Raw genomic sequence first — 23,161 nt, 5'->3', positions numbered from 1 at the left:
ATAAATTATAAAAGATTATTTCAGGCATATACCTTCATTCTCTATGTAAAATTAAATGACATAATAGCTTGACACATAATGTAGTGTTAATAACACATAATGTGTGTTAATACACAGTAACACCCATAAAAACACACATAATGTGCATTAATAACACATAATGTAGTGTTTAAGACATTAATGAGGAGGTTGGGAGACCTGAATTCTGGTCCTTTGCAATTCTAATAAATTTCAAGACCCTGAGTTTGAGAATTACTCGGGGCCTCATTCTCATTAGGGCCCAGGGCACATTTCTTTGACCCTACCAAAATTTGAGACCTAGGTTTTGCTTGTTTTTATACAGCTGTCACCTCCTTTCTTCTTATCTAGTTGTCTCCCTTTCCAGACCAGCTGTGAATTTTTATGCTACTTTTCCAGTATCATTCTTTGCAGTCCTTCAACATAAGAGGATTTCCATTTTAAGATTTTTATTATCAATCACTACAAGGAGGTAGGTGAGGGTTGTAAAGAACAAATATGAGGAATTTTTAAAGACCTTAGAAATCTTTAAACATTTTATCTCTACTTTTTCTCAGGAACAGTAAAAGATCATAGCCAAAAGCTAAATAAAAACAATGTAAATAATGATATATCACATTTTTATAACTGGAAAAGCCTACAGGAATTATATGGTATAACTCCTTCATTTTCCAGATGATAAAACTGAGGCCCAGGTGAAAGCAGTAAGTGAAGTAAGGTCATGCAGCAAATTAAGGGCAGTCCTCTTTTTTTTTCTATTATCGTATCCCTGCTACCAAACATCTTAATACTGGTATGTATTAAAAAGAATTAAGAATAAAGAAAGCATGAGATATTTATAGTTAGGTTTGTCAAGTATTCATTAAGATTCTGAAATCTGCTACCTAAGCATAAAGCAAGCTGTAGAAAGCTTTCACAGAAGGCTGTATAGAATTTGAAGGGCCTTAAGACAACTTAGGAGTATATTATTTTGGGGAAAAGTGGTTTAAAAGTATAAATCTAATAGAAGATCTTTATGTGTGAACATATTGTAAGTTCCAGTAAGGGTATGAGGTGATAAAGACTTTGTTGTTCCCATACTTCTGTTGTTTTCTAGGTAATTTCTAACTTTCTAGACAGTGCTTCTCAAATCTTAGTTTTCTTTGGGTTCAGAAATATCTACATTTGGAAATTAATTAATGGTACAAAAAAGTTACATAAGGCTATTTATCAAAGTGAAACAATACGAAAAAACACCTCCAATTTTCATTTTTATATATGAAAAAATACAGATATTTTGGACCAGTTAATTTGTTGTGAGGGGCTGTCCTGTGCATTGTGCCAAAGGTATCTCCAGGCATTACCAAATGCATTCTGATGGACAGAACTGCCCTCAGTTGAGGATCACAGGCATAGTGGTATAAGGAAATATCAGATAGGATTAAAAGATAAAAGCAAGATAGATAAAACACATATTTTTTAAAAATTTAAAGATATAGTTGTGCTCAAATATAAGATATATATTTCTATGGACGAAAGTAGAAAAGCAACACACAGAAATAAGTAGGAGCTAAAACCACAAGCATGCTAGGCACCGAGATCTGGAAGCAGGAATTAACTAGAAGCAGAGAATATCAGTGAGAGAATTCCCAGACCAAGCCATCCTCTGGCCTGGTGAATGACCAGCTCAAAAGAGGACCAAGGAGGAATCTTGGAAATTATAAATTAAAAAATTTCAAGATGGAGTACATGCTTCTTTAAATACAAAGAATTAATGAAATGAAAGATAATACTGAGAGATTCACCCAATTACATAAAAAAGTGAAAAATGTGATAAATTATGAGACTTGGAAAAGATTAAGAGCATATAGCATAAAACTAATAGGGGTCCCAAAAGAGAGAACAGAGAAGTAGCAGAGAAGCAATATTAAGAGATACAGCCTAAAAAGGTTTTTTCTTTTCCTTTTTTAAAATTAATTTATTTTTGGCTGCGTTGGGTCTTCATTGCTGCATGCGGGCTTTCTCTAGTTGCGGTGAGTGGGGGCTACTCTTTGTTGCGGTGCATGGGCTTACTGCAGTGGCTTCTCTTGTTGCGAAACACGGGTTCTAGGCATGCGGGCTTCAGTAGCTGTAGCACGCAGGCTCAGTAGTTGTGGCTCGCGGGCTCTAGGGCACAGGCTCAGTAGTTGTGGCGCACGGGCTTAGTTGCTCTGCAGCATGTGGGATCTTTCCGGACCAGAGATTGAACCCATGTCCCCTGTATTAACAGGTGGATTCTTAACCACTGCACCACCAGGGAAGCCCAGAAGGTTTTTTCTTTAAAAAACTTTTTTTCAATTTACACATACTAAAATTCACTTGTGTGTGTGTGTGTGTGTGTGTGTGTGCAGTTCTGTAAGTTTTGACAAATATAAAAAGTATTTAATCACCACCACAACCAAGTTACAGAAAACTTCCATCACCCCAAAACATTTCCTTGTACAGCCTCTTAGTAGTCAAGTACTAACTGCTGGCAACCACTGATTATTTTCCATCCCTATTCTCTATCCTTATGTTTTTGCCTTTTCCAGAATTTCGTATAAATAGAATACAGCATGTTGTCTTTTGAGTCTGGCTTTTTTAACTTAGCATAATGCATTTGAGATTCAGCCATGTTGTTGCATGTATCAGTAGTTTGTTTCTTTTTATTGCTGAGTAACATTCCACTTTATAGATGGACCACAGTTTATTCCCCAGCTAAGAGATGTTTGGTTGTTTCCAGTTTGGGGTTGTTAGGAATAAGGCATACTATACATTTGCATACAGTTGCTTATTTGAACATAAATTTTTACTTCAGTAGGCTCATATAACAAGTATATATTCAAATTTATAAGAAACTACCAAACTGCTTTCCAAAGTGGCTGTTCTGTCTTGCTTTCTCACCAGCAAATACAACAGTTTCAGTTGCTCTGTATCATGGCTACCACTTGATATTGTCAGTTTCATTTCGGCCATCCTAATAGATGCACAGTGGTATCTTACTGTGGAGATACAGTGGTATCTTCCTTAAAGAAAAGGAAAAGAAAAAACCCTTTTAAGCTGCATCTTTTAATATTGCTTCTCTGCTACTTCTCTCTTTTTTGGGACCCCTGTTTTAATTTACATTTCCTTAGTGAATAAGTATGTTGAGTGTCTTTCCACATGCTTATTTGCCATCCATATATCTTATTCAGTGAAGTATTTGTTCAAATCTTTGCTGATTTTTTTAGAATTCTTTATATATTCTGGATACAAATCCGTGGTCAGATACATGATTTGGAAATATTTTCTCCCATCTGTGGCTTGTCTTTTCAATTCTCTTAATAGTGTCTTTCACAGAGCAAAACTTTTTAATTTTAGTGATATCCAATTTATCAACTTTTTTCTTTTATGGTTTGTGCTATGGGCTGTATCTAAGAACTCTTTGCAGGTCACAAAGATTTTCTTCTATGTTTTCCTATAAAATATTTCTAGTTTTATGTTTTACATTTAATTCATGATTCATTTTGAATTAATTTTTGCATAAGGTGAGAGGTAGGGGTCAAGTTTTTTGGGTTTTTTTGTTTTGGGATATGTGTATTTAGTAGTTCCAACACTATTTGATGAAAAGACCATCCTTTCTTCATAGAGTTGTTGTTGCACCCTTGTCAAAAATCAATTAGCTATATTTGTGTCTGTCTATTTCTGGAATCTCTATTCTGTCCCCTTGGTATACATTGTCTATTCTTTCACCAATAACAACAATAATAATAATCTAATATTTATACAGCAAATACTATATGCCAGGCACGTTCAAAGTGATTCACTCATTTAAATTCAAAGATGTTCACTCATTTAATTCTCACAACTCTATAAGCTAAGTATTATTATTTCCCCACTTTACAGATGAGGAAACAGATGAGGCAAAAATGAGGTTAAGTAACTTGCTCAAAGGCATACAACCAATAAATGAGAGAACAATAGTAATTAAAAAATTGCTAAAGTCCTTCTTTACCTAGTATAGACAATGAATATCTTTAGATTTTGTTAGAAAAACAGCTAAGTATAAATGCTAAATATTTAAGGGTATCATAAAAGAGGATATCTAAATGGCCAATAAATATATGAAAACTTCATTAATAATCACAGAAATGCAAATTAAACCACAACGAGTCAATATGACAACCCTGTACAATGCCTAAAATGAAAAAGATGGAAAATATCAAGTGCTGTCAAGGTGGCAGAGTAACATGAATTCTCACTCACTGTTGGTGGGAATGTAATTTTCTATAATACTTTGGAAAACTGTTTGGCACTATTATTAAAGCTGAACATATACATACCCTATGACCCAGCAACTCTTAGACATATACCAAACTGAAGTACATATATATTTTCTTAAAAATATATGCTAGAATGTTGATAGCATCACTTTTACGTGTGTATGTTGATAGAGACACAAACTGGAAACTACCCAAAGGCCCACTGATAGTTAAACGGATAAATTTTAAAAGTTTAATGGATTTAAGGAAGCAGAATGTTCTATAACAATGGGAAAGAATAGAGTACAGGGCTTCCCTGGTGGCGCAGTGGCTGGGAGTCTGCCTGCCGATGCAGGGGACGTGGGTTCGTGCCCCGGCCCGGGAGGATCCCACATGCCGCGGAGCGGCTGGGCCCGTGAGCCATGGCCGCTGGGCCTGCGCGTCCGGAGCCTGTGCTCCGCACGGGAGAGGCCACAACAGTGAGAGGCCCGCGTACCGCAAAAAAAAAAAAAAAAAAAAAAAAAAAAAAAAAAAAAAAAATACTAACAAAAAAAAAAAAAAAAAAAAAAAAAAAAAAAAGAATAGAGTACAACTATGCACAACAAAGTGGATAAATTTCATAAATAATGTTGGGCAAAAGAAGGCAAACAAAGACATCAGGGGGGAGTTCAGGGATGCTGGTAATTAACATACTGTTTCTTGAACAGGGTGCTGGTTATAGAGATGTGTTCAGTGAAAATTCAAGCTTAACACTTATGACTTATGAATAAACTAGATCTATATGTATCACCATAAATAGAACTGAAAAACCTAGTGTTCAGTGAATAAAGCAATTTCCATAAATTTATATTCATTATTCTAATCACATACTGATTCCATTTATGCACATTAAAAGAAAACACAAAATAATACTTTTTAAAAAACAATGTGACAGAAGTATTAAAATACACCATACTCATGATGTTAGTTGTGTCTGGGGAGGAAATGAGGGGAATGGGACTATGGACTGAATATGAACTTAAGACTTTACCTGTAATGTTTTCTTTAAAAAATTAAAAATCTGAAGTTTATATGACCAAAAAATATTTATTTAGTAGAAGATTACATGAATGTTTGTTATTCTTTGTCCTTTTCTTTTTACTTTTCTCAAGTATAAAAAATATAAAAACAATAGGATCTCAATTTTGTAAAAAAAAGAAAGAAAGAAAAGAAAAAGGGAGAAACATACTTTTATAAGGAAAATAATCAATATTGGCTACTCCTGGGGTAAGGGCTTAGTTATAATTTTCCACTCCAGACTTTTCTGTACATTCAGATTTTCTAGCATGAGAATCTTAGAAAAATCAGGAACAAAAATTTTTAATCTTAATATGTGATTCTTGACTCCTTTACTTAGTACATGTCTCACTGCAGCAACTTCTCTATTGTTATCACTGTGTTTACAGCCTACTTAGCTTCCTCCTCCTTAAGATCTCTGCCCTCCTCTTTATCCTTTTTGTAATTCTCCACTAGGGAAGAAAATAGGTGTGACTAGTAAAACACCATTCTACTCCCTGGTTTAAATGGGCCATTTATATCTCAGGGGAACTCAGGGGAATTCCAGTGAGCCCTAGAGAATATGAAAGTTCCCAAACCATTTTACCAAGAGAAAGACAAATTACATATTTTCTAATACCTCCAACAAATCACACTTTATCTATAAATCAATCTGTAAAATGAAAAGGCTTGACTCTATGATCATTAAGATCCCCTCTCACTTTGAAGATTTAGTCAATATACAAGTTAAAGAAACACTATATACAGAGGTAGGAGTTTTACTTTCTTGACTCTGCCCTTAAGTATGCTATCTAAAGTAATGACTCCTCACTTTCAACAGTCACTTTATTATATGACCCTGTTTCTTCATCTTTAATAATTGCTATAATAAATAGTCTTCTTTACTTATTGGTTTACTGTCTATTGTCTGTCTTCTTCTACTAGAAGATAAATCTTTTTCACTCTGGTATTCTTAGAGTTTAGAATAATGACTGGTTACTCAAAAATGATTGACTATTCAATGAATAAACGATAGGCACTGTGCTAGATGTTAGTATTAGAAAAATGAATAATAAAGGTATGTGGGTTTTTCTTGTTTTTTTTGTTTGTTTGTTCGTTTCTTGGCTGTGCCACTCAGCATGCAGGATCTTAGTTCCCCGACCAGAGATCAAATCTGCACCCCCAGCTGTAGAAATGTGGAGTCTTAACCACTGGACCACCAGGGAAGTCCCTAGGTATGTGGTTTAGTAGGAAGTTCATATATGTGGAAAAGAATACGTGCAATTAAAAAGGAATTATAGGCATTATAATGGAAGAAATAAATACAAAATACAGATACAGGAAGATCTGTAGAAAGATAGGAGAAAAATTTTTTTAAATTCCATAGTATAGTTAAACATGGTTTGAGAACTTCCTATTGCCAAACCCTTGCCAAGAATTGGTGACTGAGGACTTCTTTGGTGGCACAGTGTTTAAGAGTCCGCCTGCCAATGCAGGGGACACAGGTTCGATCCCTGTTCCGGGAGGATACCACATGCTGCAGAGCAACTAAGCCCATGCGACACAACTACTGAGCCTGCACTCTAGAGCCCATGAGCCACAACTACTGAGCCCATGCACCACAACTACTGAAGCCCACATGCCCTAGAGCCTGTGCTTTGCAACAAGAGAAGCCACTGCAATGAGAAGCCCGCACACCGTAACAAAGAGTAGTCCCTGCTCGTCACAACTAGAGAAACCCCACATGCAGCAATGAAGACCCAACACAGCCAATAAATAAATAAACGAACAAAAAAAAAAAGAATTGGTGACTAAAAGATAAGTAACACATGGTCATAGAGTTTAAAATCTGGGGGGTACAACATTTAAACAGAATATTCATTACAATATTCTAATTATTATGATAATGACCTGTTGACAGCACTAAGACAACAGAGGCACTTTGACTAAGTGCAGGAACAGTTTCTTAGGGAACACCTGAGCTAAATCTTACAGAATGAGTAAGAGATAGCTAGCCAAAGATATTAAATCCTAAACCAGGTATGACCCTTTCACCTTAAGATAAACAAAACTTTCTCTCTATGCACAGTAACCTCCAGCTTACAGTTGATCCTTTTCTTACCATTTGCAGCCAAAACTCTTTAAATGAGAATTTCTACTTCACAACTTCTATTCCCAAGGTCATTAATAACTTCATTAACACAAAATTGAAAGGTCACTATTGACCATTCTCTCTCTCTCTTACCTTGGCATAAGTAAAACAAATTCACTTGGTTTTTTCCCATTTCTCTGTCTATAATGTTATTGCCTTTATAGGTTCCTCTTCCCCAGTCTGTCTATCCTTTAACCTATCTATCTATAGCTGGATATATACATATCCTTTAACATATCTACATATGGATATATATAGATATATAAAGGATATAGTTAAATATAGACATGGATATAGGTGTTACTTATCTGTATCTATGCCTATATCTTTAACCAGAATTACTATATATTTGTGTCAGGAGTAGTTTCAGATTAACTTTTGTAGTGATTCCAGAACTGAATGTTTGGTTTTATTTTTTGAGTATTCAATACCTTTTTATTATACTCTCCTAGGGTTTTGCCAGATTTCGTCTCAGGTTTACTCCAGTTCAACAAATGCTTATTGAACACCAAATATGTGTGAGATACTGTTTGAGACACCAAGGGAGGGATAAAAGGCCATTGAAGTAAGCATGAATCTTTACCCTGAGGTTTAAAAGTCTATAATAAAATATAAGCAGGGCTCATATGCAACTGGTATAAAAAGTTGACCACACTGATTTTTTTTTAGTTGTTGGCTGCTCTGATTGAATACAAAGCTAACTAGGAAGAACTTGTACTTGGAAGAGCTACTTATTATGCTGGTTGGATTTTAATGTTATTATTTGAAAAATGGGAGTCATATTACCTGTCTCATATAATTAGAATAAGGAATAAATAAGATAATGTTGCAAGGAATTACTAACAGAGTAAAGAAGATGACATGTCAAACAGCATGCATATACCAGGCCATAAAGCAAGACTCAACAGTTTTATAGGATTATTACAGATACCACATTCTCTGACAATAATACAATTAATTTTAAATTAGTAACCTAATACATACTCTAGGAAAAGCTTCCATACTTGGAAATTTTTAATCACACTGTAAATAACTCTTGCATTAAAGAAGAAATCAATGGAAATTTGGAAATTACATAAAACTAATCAATAAAGAAGCACTATGTATAAATGCTTGCAGCAACAAAGCTGAAGACAAATTCAAGGGGGAAAAAGAAGCTGAAAAAAAAATGAGCTTAGCATTCAAATTGCAAGTTGAAAAAGACAAGCAAATTGAGTCCAAATAATGTGGAGGAAGAAAATAAAAAAGAACAGAAATTAGTGAAAAAATATTAAGATTTTAGGTAAACACTAACAAGATTAACATATCTCTAGTAAGAGTAACCAAATTTTAAAAAAGAAGGCACAGGTAAACAATTTCAAAGATGAAGAAAGAACATAATTACAGTTACAGCAGAAATTAAAATAAGAAAATACTTTCAACAAATTTATGCTAGTATATTCTAAAACTTATACTAAATTATATATACCTAAAAAGTGACTTACAAAAAGTGACTCAAGAATAGAAAACTTAAATGAACATGTATCCATTAAACTGAATCAACAGTTACAAAATTTCCCCCAAAGAAAGCAGCAGGCCCCAATAACTTTACAATTTCTACTGTATACCCATGATTCAAGTATTTCTTATCTTATACAAGCCCTTCCAGAGAATAGAAAGAGGTTTCTGGCTATTTGTCCAAATGTATTTTCCTCTTCTTCCCAGGCAAAAAGATAGACTACATGTCCCAGCTTCCCATACCATTAGGTGAAGCCATGCAACTGAGTTCTAACCAATGGAATTTGAATGGAAATGATGTCATAAAAACCTCCTAAGCACCTTTCTCCATGTTCTTTCTCCCTTTAGGCTTGACTGGGATGGAGGTGAACCTCAGGGAACTTTGGAAGCCATGTATCATCATGGATGTAATTGACATTTACAGAACACTCAACCTAAATGAAATGAAACACAACATATCAGGATTTGTGGGATGCCACCAAAGCAGTATGTAGGGGAAAATCAATACCAAAAAACTACAGTATTAGGGAAAAAATGTGTGAATAACCTTAAAAACTAAAATAAATAGAGCAAATTAAATCCAAAGTAAAGAAAAGAAAAAAATCTAAAGACCAAGTGAAAACCAATGAAATAGAAAACAGAAAAACAATAAAGAAAATCAATGAAACAAAAACCTGATTCTCTGATATCTATATAATTGATCAACTTCTAGCTAGATTGACCAATAAAAAGAAAAAAGGCACAACTTATCAATACCAGAAATGAGAGGGCTTCTGTGGTGGTGCAGTGGTTAAGAATCTGCCTGCCAATGCACAGGACATGGGTTTGAGCCCTGGTCCAGGAAGATCCCACATGCTGTAGAGCAACTAAGTCCACGCTCCACAACTACTGAGCCTGCACTCTAGAGCCCACAAGCCACAACTACTGAGCCTGCATGCCACAACCACTGAAGCCCACACACCTAGAGCCTGTGTTCTGCAGCAAGAGAAGCCACTGCAATGAGAAGCCCATGCACCACAACGAACAGTAGCCCCTGCTTGCCACAACTAAAGAAAGCCCGAGCCTAGCAACAGAGACTCAATGCAGCCAAAAATAAATAAATAAATTTATTTTTAAAAAGAAATGAAAGATGTGACATTACTACAGATTTTACAGATATTAAAATAATAATAAGGCAATATTATGAACAATTTTATGTTAATAAATCTAACAACTTAGATGAAAGGGAAAATTCCTTAAAATACATAATTTTCAAAGTTCACTCAAGAAGAAATAGATAACATAGATAGACACACATCTACTAAATAAATTGAAATTGTAGTTAAAATTCTTAAAAAGAAACTCCATGTCCAAGTGCTTCACTGGTAAATTCTACCAAACATTTTAAGGGAAAAAATAGTATTAATTCTATACAAATGCTTCCCAAAATTTGAAGACAAGAGAATTCTTTTTTGATTTATCCTATGAGGCTGACATTACCCTGATACCAAAGCCAGGGGAAAAAAGAGGGAGAGAGAGAGAGAGAAGTGAGAGAGAGAAAGAGAGGAAATTACAAACTGAACAGATATGCAAAATGCATCTATGGACACAGATGCAAAATTCTAAACAATATTTTAGCAAATTAAGTCCAACATTATATTAAAAGGATAATACATCATGACCAAGTGGGGTTTATCACAAGAAAACAAGGTTGGTTTACCATGAAAAAAACAATCAATGCAATTCACCATATTAAGAAGTTAGAAAAGAAAATCCATGTGATCAATATGGATCTGTGTCAATAGACGAAAAATTTTGTAACATCCATTCCTGATTTAAAAAAAAAAGCTCTCAGACACTAGGATAGAAGGGAATCTCTATCCTAGTTATCAGATTCCCCAACCTGAGAAAAGTCATTTATTGAAAACATCAGACTTAATGGTGAAAGATTGAATGCTTTCCTCCTAAAATCAGTAACAATACAGGGATATCCACTCTTACAACTTCTGTTCAACACTGCACTGAAGGGTCTAGCCAGTGCAACCAGGTATGAAAAAGAAATAAAAGACATCTAGAGTAAAATGGAAAAAATAAGAGTTATATTCTCGGTGCTTTGGTCTGAATGTTTCTGTGCCCCCCAAATTCATATGTTGAAATGCTAATGCCCAATGTGATGGTTTTAGGAGGTGGGGCCTTCAAGAAGTGGTTAGGTCTTGAGAGTGGAGACCTTGTGAAAGGGATTAGTGCTCTTATGAAAAAGATCCCACAGAGCTCCCTAGCTCCTTCCACCACTTGAGAACACATCAAGAAGCAAGAAGAGGGCTCTTACCAGACACAAAACTTGATCATTTTGGCCCCATATATCAGATTTAAAGCTTCCAGAACTGTGAGAAATAAATTTCTGTTGTTTATAATACATCCAGTTTGTGGTATTATGTTATAGCAGCTCGAATTGACTAAGACACACAGAGAACATGATCATCTATGTAGAAAATACTGTGGAATTTTAAATAAACTAGTACAAAAATTAAGTGAGTTTAATAAGATTGCAGGATACAAGAACAATGTACAAAAAAAATTGTCTTCTGGTACTGTTAACTCCTAGAAGAAAACAGAAAAATTGTTTCATGACATTAGTCTTTGAAATTATTTCATGAATATGACACCAAAAGCATAGATTAAAAAAGCAAAAATAGACAAGTGGGACTATATCAAACTAAAAACTTTCTGCACAGCAAAGGAAACAATCGACAGAGTGATAAGGCAACATACAGAATGGAAAAAATATTTACAAACCATAAGAGGTCAATTTCCAAAATATAAAAGCTACAACTCAATGGCAAAAAAACTAATAACCCAACTTAAAAATGGGCTAAAGACTTGAATAGACATTTCTCCAAAGAAAACACATAAATGGCCAATAGGCATATGAAAAGATGTTCAACATCTCTAACACTTAGGGAAATGTAAATCAAAACCATAATGAGATATAACCTCACACCAGTTAGAATGACTATTTTCAACAACAACAACAACAACACTAAAGAGGATACAGAGAAACTGGAACCCTTGTACACTGTTGGTGGAAATGCAAAGTGGTGCAGCTCCTATGGAAAACAGTATTGAGATTCCTCAAAAAATTAAAATTAGAACTACCATATGATTCAGCAACCCCACTATGGGTATTTATCCAAAAGAAATAAAAACAAGATCTCAAAGACACATTAGTACTCCAATGTTCAGTACAGCACTATTCACAATAGCTAAAATGTGTAAAAAAACTAAACATCCACCAGTGTATAAATGGATAAAGAAAATGTAGTATATACATACAGCCTTAAAAAAGAATGAAATCCTGCAAAATATGACAACATGGATGAACCTGAAGGACATTATCCTAAGTGAAATAAGTCAGTCACATTAGGACAAATACTGTGTAATTCCATTTGTATGAGGTACAATCAAACTCATAGAAACATAGAGTGGTGGTTGCCAGGGGCTGGAGGAAGGAAGGAAATGAAGAGTTGCTAATCAGTGGGCATAAAATCTTAACTATGCAAGATGGATAAGTTCTAGAGATCTGCTGTACAACACTGTGCCTATAGTTAACAGGACTGTATTACACACTTAAAAATTTATGAGGGTACATTTCAAAATTTTTTAAGTGTTCTTACCACAATAAAATAAAAATTTTTAAAAAGACAAAACAAAAAGAAAAGTCTTTCTATATACTATCAAAAACAATTGGAAGGGCAGAAGTTGAGACACAGAGGTAGAGAACAAATGTATGGACACCAAGGGGGGAAAGCCGCGGGTGGGTGGGGATGGTGATGTGACGAATTGGGCAACTAAGACTGACATGTATACACTGATGTGTATAAAATTGATGACTAATAAGAACCTGCTATATAAAAAATAAATAAAATAAAATTCAAAAAAAAAAAGTGCCATAATGTTTGCCTTCCTTCTGTTTAGGATAAGAAAAAAACAAAAAAACAATTGGAGACTGAAATGTTCAAAAATTACCATTTGCAACAGCATAAAAATATGAAATACTTAGGGATAAATCTGATAAAAGATGTGAAAAGCCTGTACACAAGCAACTACAAAATATTGCTAAGTGGAATTAGGGATGACCTAAATAAAAAGAGACACATATCTTGCTCATGGGTTGAGACACATACTACTGTTCTGATATTAATTCTCCCTAAATTGATCTATAGTTTCAATGCAATCCCAATCAAAATTCCAGTAGGCTTTTTTATAAAAATTGATAAGGTGATTCAAAAATTCAGATGGAAATGCAAAAGACCAAGAATAGTTAAAACACCTCTAAAAAAAGAAGAAAAAGTTGGAGGGATAACTACATGATTTAAAGACTTATTATAATTAAAATAGTAATCAAAACAGCATGGTATTGACAACCAGGGCACCTACCAGGCACTGGTGGGGGACCTTGGAGACCTAAAGTGATGGGAGTGATCCCCATGCAACTGGGTGGGATGTTGGGGGAAGGAGGGGGAAGGAAAAGTGGAGGCAGGATGGGACTGGTGCCACTGAGGGGCAGCTGGGGAAGAGGAGGGGTTCCAACTCACAGCAAGGGAATCAGCTGGGACAGAGAGAGACCTTTGGGAGATTGGGGGATTGGAGGGGGATGTGGCCAGCATTTCCCATGCCAGCTCAGGCCCTGGCCAGACTGCTGAGGTCCTGGGCCTGAACCTCTGCCCTCTGGGGACCCATCAACCTACACAGGTCCTGAGACTAAGCATGGCCCCCCAAGGCCTTTTACAGCCATGCACTCCTGAGCCTAAGCCCGCCCCCACCAACTCCCCCCATCAAGGCTTTTACTGGCTTTTTTTTTTTCTGTTGTGGTTCTATTTTCCTTTGTTCTTGTTTGCTTTGTTGTTCATTCGTTTTTATTTTTTCTAATATATTTTTTATTTCTCTAATTTAATTTATTTTTTATTCTGTTATTTTTCTGCTCCTTTTTCCTTGTTACTTTTTTTTTTTGCAGTGCTGCATGACTTGTGGGTCTTGGTTCCCAGGCTGGGGGACAGGCCAGAGCTCCTCTGGTGCGAGCAAGAAGTCCAAACTGGTGGACTACAAAAAAAGTCAGACCCCAGGGAATATTAATTGGAATGAGGTCTCCTGGAGGTCCTCATCTCAGCACCAAGACGCAGCTCTATCCCACTGCCTGCAAACTCCAGTGCTGGACACCTCAGGCCAAACAACCAACAAGACAAGAACACAGCTCTACCCATCAAAACAAAAAAATATGTTACAGACAAAGGAGCAAGGTAAAAACCTACAAGATCAAATAAATGAAAAGGAAATAGGCAACCTACCTTAAACAGAATTCAGAGTAATGATAATAAAGACAATCCAAAATCTCAGAAACAGAATTGAGGCACAGATCGAGAAAATACAAGAGATGTTTAACAAAGAGTTAGAAGAACTAAAGAACAAACAAACAGTGATGAACAACACAATAAATGAAATGAAAAATACACTAGAAGGAATCAATAGCAGAATAACTGAAGCAGAAGAACGAAAAGTGAGCTGTAAGATAGAATGGTGGAAATAACTGCTAAGGAGCAGAATAAAGAAAAAAGAATGAAAAAAATTGAAGACAATCTCAGAGACCACTGGGACAACACAAAATGCACCAACGTTCGAATTATAGGGGTCCCAGAAGAAGAGAAGGAGAAAGGGTCTGAGAAAACATATGAAGAGATCATAGTTGAAAACTTCCCTAACATGGGAAAGGAAACAGCTGCCCAAGTCCAGGAAACACAGAGAGTCCCATACAGGATAAATCACAGGAGACAAACGAAGATGCATATTAATCAAACTAACAAAAATTAAATTAAAAGAAAAAATATTAAAAGCAGCAAGCGAAAAGCAACAAATAACATAGAAGAGAATCCCCATAAGGTTATCAGCTGATTTTTCAGTAGGAACTCTGAAGGCCAGAAGGGAGTGGCAGGATATATTTAAAGTGATGAAAGGGAAAAAGCTACAACCAAGATTACTCTACCCAACAAGGATCTCATTCAGATTTGACAGAAAAATCAAAAGCTTTACAGATAAGCAAAAGCTAAGAAAATACAGCACCACCAAAGCAGCTTTACAACAAACACTAAAGGAATTTCTCTAGGTAGGAAACACAAGAGAAGTAAAAGACCCTCAAAAACAAACCCAAAACAATTAAGAAAATGGTAATGGGAACATACATGTTGCTAATTACCTTAAATGTAAATGGATTAAATGCTCCAACCAAAAGGCACAGAGTGGCTGAATGGATACAAAAACAAGACCCATATTTATGCAACATATAAGAGATCCACTTCAGCCCTAGGGACATATACAGACTGAAAGTGAGGGGATGGAAAAGATATTCAATGCAAATGGAAATCACAAGAAAGCTAGAGTAGCAATCCTTATATCAGATAAAATAGACTTTAAAATAAAGACTGCTACAAGAGACAAGGAAGGATGCTACATAATTATCAAGGGATCAATCCAAGAAGATATGACAAGTATAAATATTTATGCACCCAACATAGGAGCACCTCAATACATAAGGCAAATGTGAACAGCCATAAAAGGGGAAATCAACAGTGGGGAACTTTAACACCCCACTTACACCAGTGGACAGATCATCCAGAAAGAAAATAAATAAGGAAACACAAGCTTTAAAAGACACAATAGACCAGATAGATTTAATTGATATTTATAGGACATTCCACCTGAAAATGGCAGAATACCTTTCTTCTCAAGTGCACATGGAACATTCTCCAGGATAGATCACATCTTGGGTCACAAATCAAGCCTTGGAAAATTTAAGAAAATTGAAATCATATCAAGCATCTGTTCCAACCAGAGTGCTATGAGATTAGAAATCGATTACAGGAAAAAAAACTGTAAAAGCACAAACAAATGGAGGCTAAACAGTGCTAAATTTAAAAAAGAGCACTGAAGAAATCAGAGGAAATTTAAAAAATACACAGACATGAATGATAACGAAAACATGATGACCCAAACCTATGGGACTCAGCAAGAGCAGTACTAAGTTTATAGTAATTCAATCTCTCCTCAAGAAACAAGAACAATCTCAAATAAAAAATATAACCTTACACCTAAAGAAACTAGAGAAAAAAGAACAAACATAAAACCCAAAGTCAGTAGAAGGAAAGATATCATAAAGATTAGGGCAGAAATAAATGAAATAGAAATGAAGAAAACAATAGCAAAGAACACTAAAACTAAAAGTTGGTTCTTTGAGAAGATAAAAAAACTGATAAATATTTAGCTAGACTCATCAAGAAAAAAAGGGAGAGGACCCATATCAATGAAATTAGAAATGAAAAAGGAGAAATTATACCTGACAGCACTGAAATACAAAGGATCATAACAGACTACTACAAGCAACTATATGCCAATAAAATGGACACCCTGGAAGAAATGGACAAATTCTTGGAAAGGTACAACTTTGCAAGACTGAACCAGGAAGAATTAGAAAATATAAACAGACCAATCACAAGTAATGAAATTGAAACCATAACTAAAGATATTCCAACAAACAAAAGTGCAGGACCAGATGGCTTCACAGGTGAATTCTATCAAACATTTAGAGAAGAGCTAACACCTATCCTCAAATTCTTCCAAAAAATTGCAGAGGGTGGAGCACTCCCAAGTTCATTCTACAAGGCCACCATCACCCTGATACCAAAACCAAAGATATCACAAAAAAATAAAATTATAGATCTATATCTCTGATGAACATAGACCTAAAAATCCTCAATAAAATATTAGCAAACAGAATCCAACAAAACATTCAAAGGATCATATACCATGCTCAAGTGGGATTTATCCCAGGGATGCAAGGATTCTTCAATATATGCAAATCAACCAATGTGATACACCATATTAACGAATAAAAATGATATGATCATCTCAATAGATGCAGAAAAAGCTTTGGCAAAATTCAACACCCATTTATAATAAAAACTCTCCTGAAAGTGGGCATAGAGGGAACCATGTCAATGTTATAAAGGCTGTATATGACAAACCCACAGCAAACATCATTCTCAATGGTGAAGAACTGAAAGCATTTCCTCAAAGATCAGGAACAAGACAAGGATGTCCACTCTCATCGCTCTCATTGAACATAGTTTTGGAAGTCAGCCATGGCAATTAGAGAAGAAAAGAAATAAAAGGACTACAAATTGGAAAAGAAGAAGTAAGACTGTCACTGTTTGCAGATGACAGTGATACTACACATAGAAAATCCTAAAGATGTCACCAGAAAACTACTAGAACTAATCAATGAATTTGGTAAGGTTGCAGGATACAAAATTAATGCACAGAAATCTCTTGCATTCCTATACACTAACAACAAAAGATCACAAAGAGAATTTAAGGAAGCAATCCCACTTATCATCTCAATAAAAAGAATAAAATACCTAGGAATAAACCTACCTAAGGAGTCAAAAGACCTGTATGCAGAAAACTATAAAACACTGATGAAAGAAATCAAAGATGACATAAGCAGGTGGAGAAATATACCATGTTCTTGGATTGGAAGAATCAATATTTTGAAAATGACTATACTACCCAAAGCAATCTACAGATTCAATGCAATCCCTATAAAATTACCAAGGGCATTCTTCACAGAATTAGAACAAAAAATATTACAATTTGTATGGAAACACAAAAGATCCTGAATAGCCAAAGCAATTTTGAGAAAGAAAAACAGAGCTGGAGGAATCAGCCTCCCTGAATTCAGACTACACTACAAAGCTACAGTAATCAAGACAGTATAGTACTGGCACAAAAATAGAAATATAGATCAATGGTACAGGATAGAAAGTCCAGAGATAAACTCACGCACCTATGGTCACCTGATCTGTGACAAAGGAGAGAGGAATATACAATGGAGAAAAGACAGTCACTTCAATAAGTGGTGCTGGGAAAACTGGACAAGTACATGTAAAAGTATGAAATTAGAACACTCCCTAACACCATACACAAAAATAAACTCAAAATGGATTACACACCTAAATGTAAGACACTATAAAACTCTTAGAGGAAAATATAGGAGAAACACACTTCGACATAAATCACAGCAAGATCGTTTTTGAACCACCTCCTAGAGTAATAAAAATAAAAACACAAATAAATAAATGGGACCTAATTAAACTTAATAGCAAAGGAAACCATAAACAAGATGAAAAGACAACACTCAGAATGGGAGAAAATATTTGCAAATGAATCAACGGGCAAAGGATTAATCTCCAAAACATACAACAGCTCATGTAGCTCAATATCAAAAACACAAACAACTCAATCAAAAAATGGGCAGAAGACCTAAATAGACATCTCTCCAAAGAAGACATACAGATGGCCAAGAGGCACATGAAAAGATGCTCAACATCACTAATTATTAGAGAAATGCAAATCAAAACTACAATGAGGTATCACCTCACACTGGTCAGAATGGCCATCATCAAAAAATCTACAAACAATAAATGTTGGAGAGGGCGTGGAGAAAAGGGAACCCTCTTGCACTGCTGGTGGGAATGTAAATTGATACAGCCACTGTGGAGAACAGTATGATGGTTCCTTTAAAAACTAAAAATAGAACTACCATATGACCCAGCAATCCCACTACTGGGACATACCCTGAGTAAACCATAATTCAAAAGGACACATGTACCCCCGTGTTCACTGGAGCACTATTTACAATAGCCAGGACATGGAAACAACCTAAATGTCCCTTGACAGATGAATGGATAAAGAAGATGTGGTACATATATACAATGTAATATTACTCAGCCATAAAAAGGAATGAAAGTGAGTCATTTGAAGAGGTGTGGAAGGAGCTAGAGTCTGTCATACAGTGTGAAGTGGGTCAGAAAGAGAAAAAAGAAATATCATATATTAACGCATGTGTGTTGAATCTAGAAAAATAGTATAGATGAACCTATTTTTAGGGCAGGAATAGAGATGCAGACACAGAGAAGAGATGGGTGGACACGGGGGAAAGGGGAACGTGGATGAAATGAGAGATTGGGATTGACATATATATACTACCATGTGTAAAATAGGTAGCTAGTGGCACCTGCTGTATAGCACAGGGAGCTCAGCTCGGTGCTCTGTGATGACCTAGAAGGGTGGGATGGTCAATGAGAGAGGGTATATCTGAATACATACAGCTGATTGACTTTGTTGTACAGCAGAATCTAACACAACATTGTAAAGCAATTATACTCCAATTTAAAAAACAAAACAAAACGACAACAGCAACACAACAGCATGGTGTTGGCATGAAGATAGACAAATAGATCAATGGTACAAAATAGAGATTGCAGAAATAAACCCACATATAAGAAGACAACTGAGTTTTGACCAAGTGTCAAAGACAATACAGTAGTGCTGGAACAACTGGATAACCATTTGCAAAAAATAGAACTATATCTCACAAAAATCTCATATAACTTTTAACTCAAAATTAATCAAAACCTAAACATACCTAAAACTATAAATTTCTAGTAGAAAACATAGGGGAAATATCTTTGTGACATAGAGCTAGGTAAAGATTTCTTAGATATGACACCAAAAGCACAAGTCAAAAAGAACAGATGGACACATCAAATTTTAAAACATCTGCTCTTCAAAAGACATTACTAAGAGAATGAAAAGACAATCCACAGACTGGGAGATAATCTTAGTAAAGCATATATCTGATTAAGAAGTTGCATCCATAATTGGGTGATTGGGATTAACATATACACACTACTATATATCAAATAGATAGCTAATAAGAACCTACTGTATAGCACAGGGATCTCTACTCAATACTCTGTAATGACCTATATGGGAAAAGAATCCAAAAAAGAGTGGATACATGTATATGTATAACTGATTCACTTTCCTGTACGGCAGAAACTAACACAACATTGTATGCCAGGTATAAACCAATACAAATTAAATTTAAAAAAGAATTTGCATCCAGAATATATAAAGAAATCTCAAAACTCAACAGTAAAAAGAAAGAAAAACTCAACAGTGACAAAATGAACAACCCAATAAAAATAAGCAAATTCTATGAACATACCCTTTACCAAACAAGATATATATATACAACAAATAAGTATATGAGAAGATTCCCCACATAATTGGGACAGCTAAAATTAAGGATTGACCATACCAAAGATCGGCATGGAATTGGAACTCTCATATCTTGCTGGTGGGAATGTACAATGGTACAATCACTTTGGAAAATAGTTTGACAGTTTCATGAAAAGTTAAACATATGCCTACCATGTGACTCAGCCATTCTATTCCTATATATTTATCCAAGAGAAAAAGAAATATACATCCATACAATTTTCATAGCAGCTTTACTTGTAACAGTCAAAAACTGTGTGTTAGGCAGAATTCTAAGTTGGTACCAAGATTCCTGCATGTATTCCCCCGGTATACATGCACCTACCTTCTCCCAGTTATTAAAAAAGTACTAATCTAGGTACTACTTTGAAAAGATTGTGCAGATGTTATTAAGGTCCCAAATCAGTTGAGTTTAAGATAGGGAGATGACCTGAGGGGCCTGACCTAATCACCTGAGCTCTCTGCTACTGGTTTGAAGATGGAGGAAGCCATGTGGCAAAGAATGAAGACAGCATCTAGCAGCTGAGAGGGACCCCTAACTGACAGCCAGCAAGAAAATGGGGACCACAGTTCTACAGCTAGAAGAAACTAAATTTAGTGAACAACATAAATGAGCTCGGAAGTGGCTTTTCCCCCAGAGCCACAAAAAAGAAATGCAGCCTGGCAGATACCTTGATTTCAGCCTTATAATACTGTAAGCAGAGAAATTTGGCTACAGTGTGCCTGGACTTTTGCCCTACATGACTAAAAACCAATAAATGGGTGTTGTTTTAAGCAGCTAAGATTGTAGTAACTTGTTGTGCAGCAATAGAAAACTACTACAAACTAGAAACAACTCAAGTGATAATCAACAGATAAATGAATAAACAAGTTGTAATATATTCATACAAGGTAAAACTCTCATCAATAAAGAGAAATAAACTATTGATACAAGCAACAGGAATAAATTTTGAAATTCTGCTGAGAGAAAAAAGCCAAAAAAAGTCTACATATTATATGATACCATTTTCATAAAACTTTAAAAAATGCAAACTAATGTACAGTGACAGAAAGCAGATGAGAGATTGCTTGGAGATGGGGGACAGAGAAGGGTGGGAAGGGGGTATTACAAAAGGGCACACAGATACTTTTGGGGTAATGAATAGGCTCATTATCTTGATTGTGATGATGTATATTTATACATATGTCAAAACTTTGTCAAAAGTGTCAAAAATGTGTTTCAATTATTCCTCAAGAAGCAGTTTTTTAAAGTAAAAATTAATTATAATATTTTAAAAGGAGAGATGAAAGAAAATTTGAACACAATGAAAATGAAATTAAATGCTACATGTTAAAAAATAAATAAATAGAAGAGTCTCTGGGAACTTTCTTTTTGCTTGTTTTTAGAGCCATTTAAATTCTACAATGAAAGACAGATCTGAAACCTTGCTAAAGTAATTATAGTGGATATTCATTATTTGTGGATTCTGTATTTGTGAATTCATTACACACTAACATTTATTTGTAATACAAAAATCAACACTCACAGTGCTTTTGTGGTTGTTTACAGATGTGCGTATGGGCAGTGGTGAAAATTTTGAGTTGAAGTGCATGTTTTTTTTTTTTTTTTGCGGTACGCGGGTCTCTCAGTGTTGTGGCCTCTCCCGTCGCGGAGCACAGGTTCCGGACGCGCAGGCTCAGCGGCCATGGCTCACGGGCCCTGCCGCTCCGCGGCATGTGGGATCTTCCCGGACCGGGGCACGAACCCGCGTCCCCTGCATCGGCAGGCGGACTCTCAACCACTGCGCCACCAGGGAAACCCGAAGTGCATGTTTTTAACTGAGCTCAAACAAGGCAACATTCTGCCTTTTTGCTGCAGCTCTCATACTATAAACAATAGTTCTTTTTGTGATTTATTTAGTGTCATGGTTTTTGCATTTTTGCAATTTTTGTTGGTGAGTTCGCTGTTTAAAATGGTCCCCAAGCATAATGCAGAACACCGTCTAGTGTTCCTAAGTGCAAGATGGCTGTGATATGCCTTAAAGAGAAAATGTGTTGCTATATAAATTTTGCTCAGCTATGAGTTATATTGGGGCTGTCAGCTGTGAGTTCAATGTTAATGAATCAGCACTATACCTTATGAAGTGTCTTTAAACAAAAGCACACACAGAATAATATAATACATTCATTGTTTGATGAAAATGTTGTAATCAGAGGCTTGCATGAACCTAACCCTGTATTTTCCCCTAGGAGTAATGTTTAAGTATTTGCTAATTCAGTTTTCACAGCAACTTTATAGAACTTAACTACCATGAATAAGGAGAATTTTGTTTTCAATGAACTATAGATCTAGATTCTATAATCTAGGCTTATATGGGTAGTCAGAAGCTTTAGAAATAATTATTTCTCTGATAACTTCTGCTTTGCCTATTTTTTATTTAAGTAAATTAAATACAATAAATTATATAGCTTTTTCCACTTATTCTCCACTGTAGATACTCTAATTTTCCTCCTTTACACTCAAGTTTTCACTCCTATCTACTATCCTTAATTTCAGATGACCCCTGTCCATTTTATGCTTCAAAACATGAATTTCTTCTTACTTAAAAGCATTTTAAAATATTATAAACTCGCATAGCACAGGGAGATCAGCTCGGTGGTTTGTGACCACCTAGAGTGGTAGGATAGGGAGGGTGGGAGGGAGGGAGACGCAAGAGGGAAGAGGTATGGGCACATATGTATATATATAACTGATTCACTTTGTTATAAAGCAGAAACTAACACACCATTGTAAAGCAATTATACTCCAATAAAGATGTAAAAAAAAAAAGAGAAAATCTTTTTTTAAACATAAAAAGTTATAAACCTTATAGTTACAGGAATTGCATAAAACTCCTTCCTTATATAAAACAATATGATATTCCAACTTTCCTTCTTAAATTTACTTTTAAATAACTTGATTCAGTTTTTACATGAATTGACAAGAAACGTTATTGTATTTGTTATAAAATTTTTATTGGAGATGCATTTTGCCATATCACCAAATAGACTCTTAATAAAAACCCTATGTGAGAAATAGGGTTTTCAAAGG

The 23,161-nt window shown here is 35.3% G+C and overlaps 1 protein-coding gene across 1 annotated transcript in view; it reads right to left on the bottom strand.

The window, feature by feature from the left end:
• The window catches only part of CUNH1orf185 (chromosome unknown C1orf185 homolog), a 31,974-nt gene extending 22,775 nt beyond the window's left edge, over nucleotides 1-9,199 (bottom strand). Inside the window, exon 1 of the mRNA XM_024739368.1 lies at nucleotides 9,184-9,199. Within this exon, the coding sequence (XP_024595136.1) occupies nucleotides 9,184-9,199 (16 nt within the window). The remainder of the gene's footprint in view (nucleotides 1-9,183) is intronic.
• Nucleotides 9,200-23,161: the final 13,962 nt, after the last annotated feature.

The sequence above is a fragment of the Neophocaena asiaeorientalis genome, unplaced genomic scaffold (genome assembly GCF_003031525.2).
Source record: "Neophocaena asiaeorientalis asiaeorientalis breed wild unplaced genomic scaffold, Neophocaena_asiaeorientalis_V1.1 scaffold138, whole genome shotgun sequence".
NCBI classification, from domain to species: Eukaryota; Metazoa; Chordata; class Mammalia; order Artiodactyla; family Phocoenidae; genus Neophocaena; species Neophocaena asiaeorientalis.
Note: the sequence above shows the minus strand (reverse complement) of the source record. Positions and strands in the feature narration are given on the sequence as shown.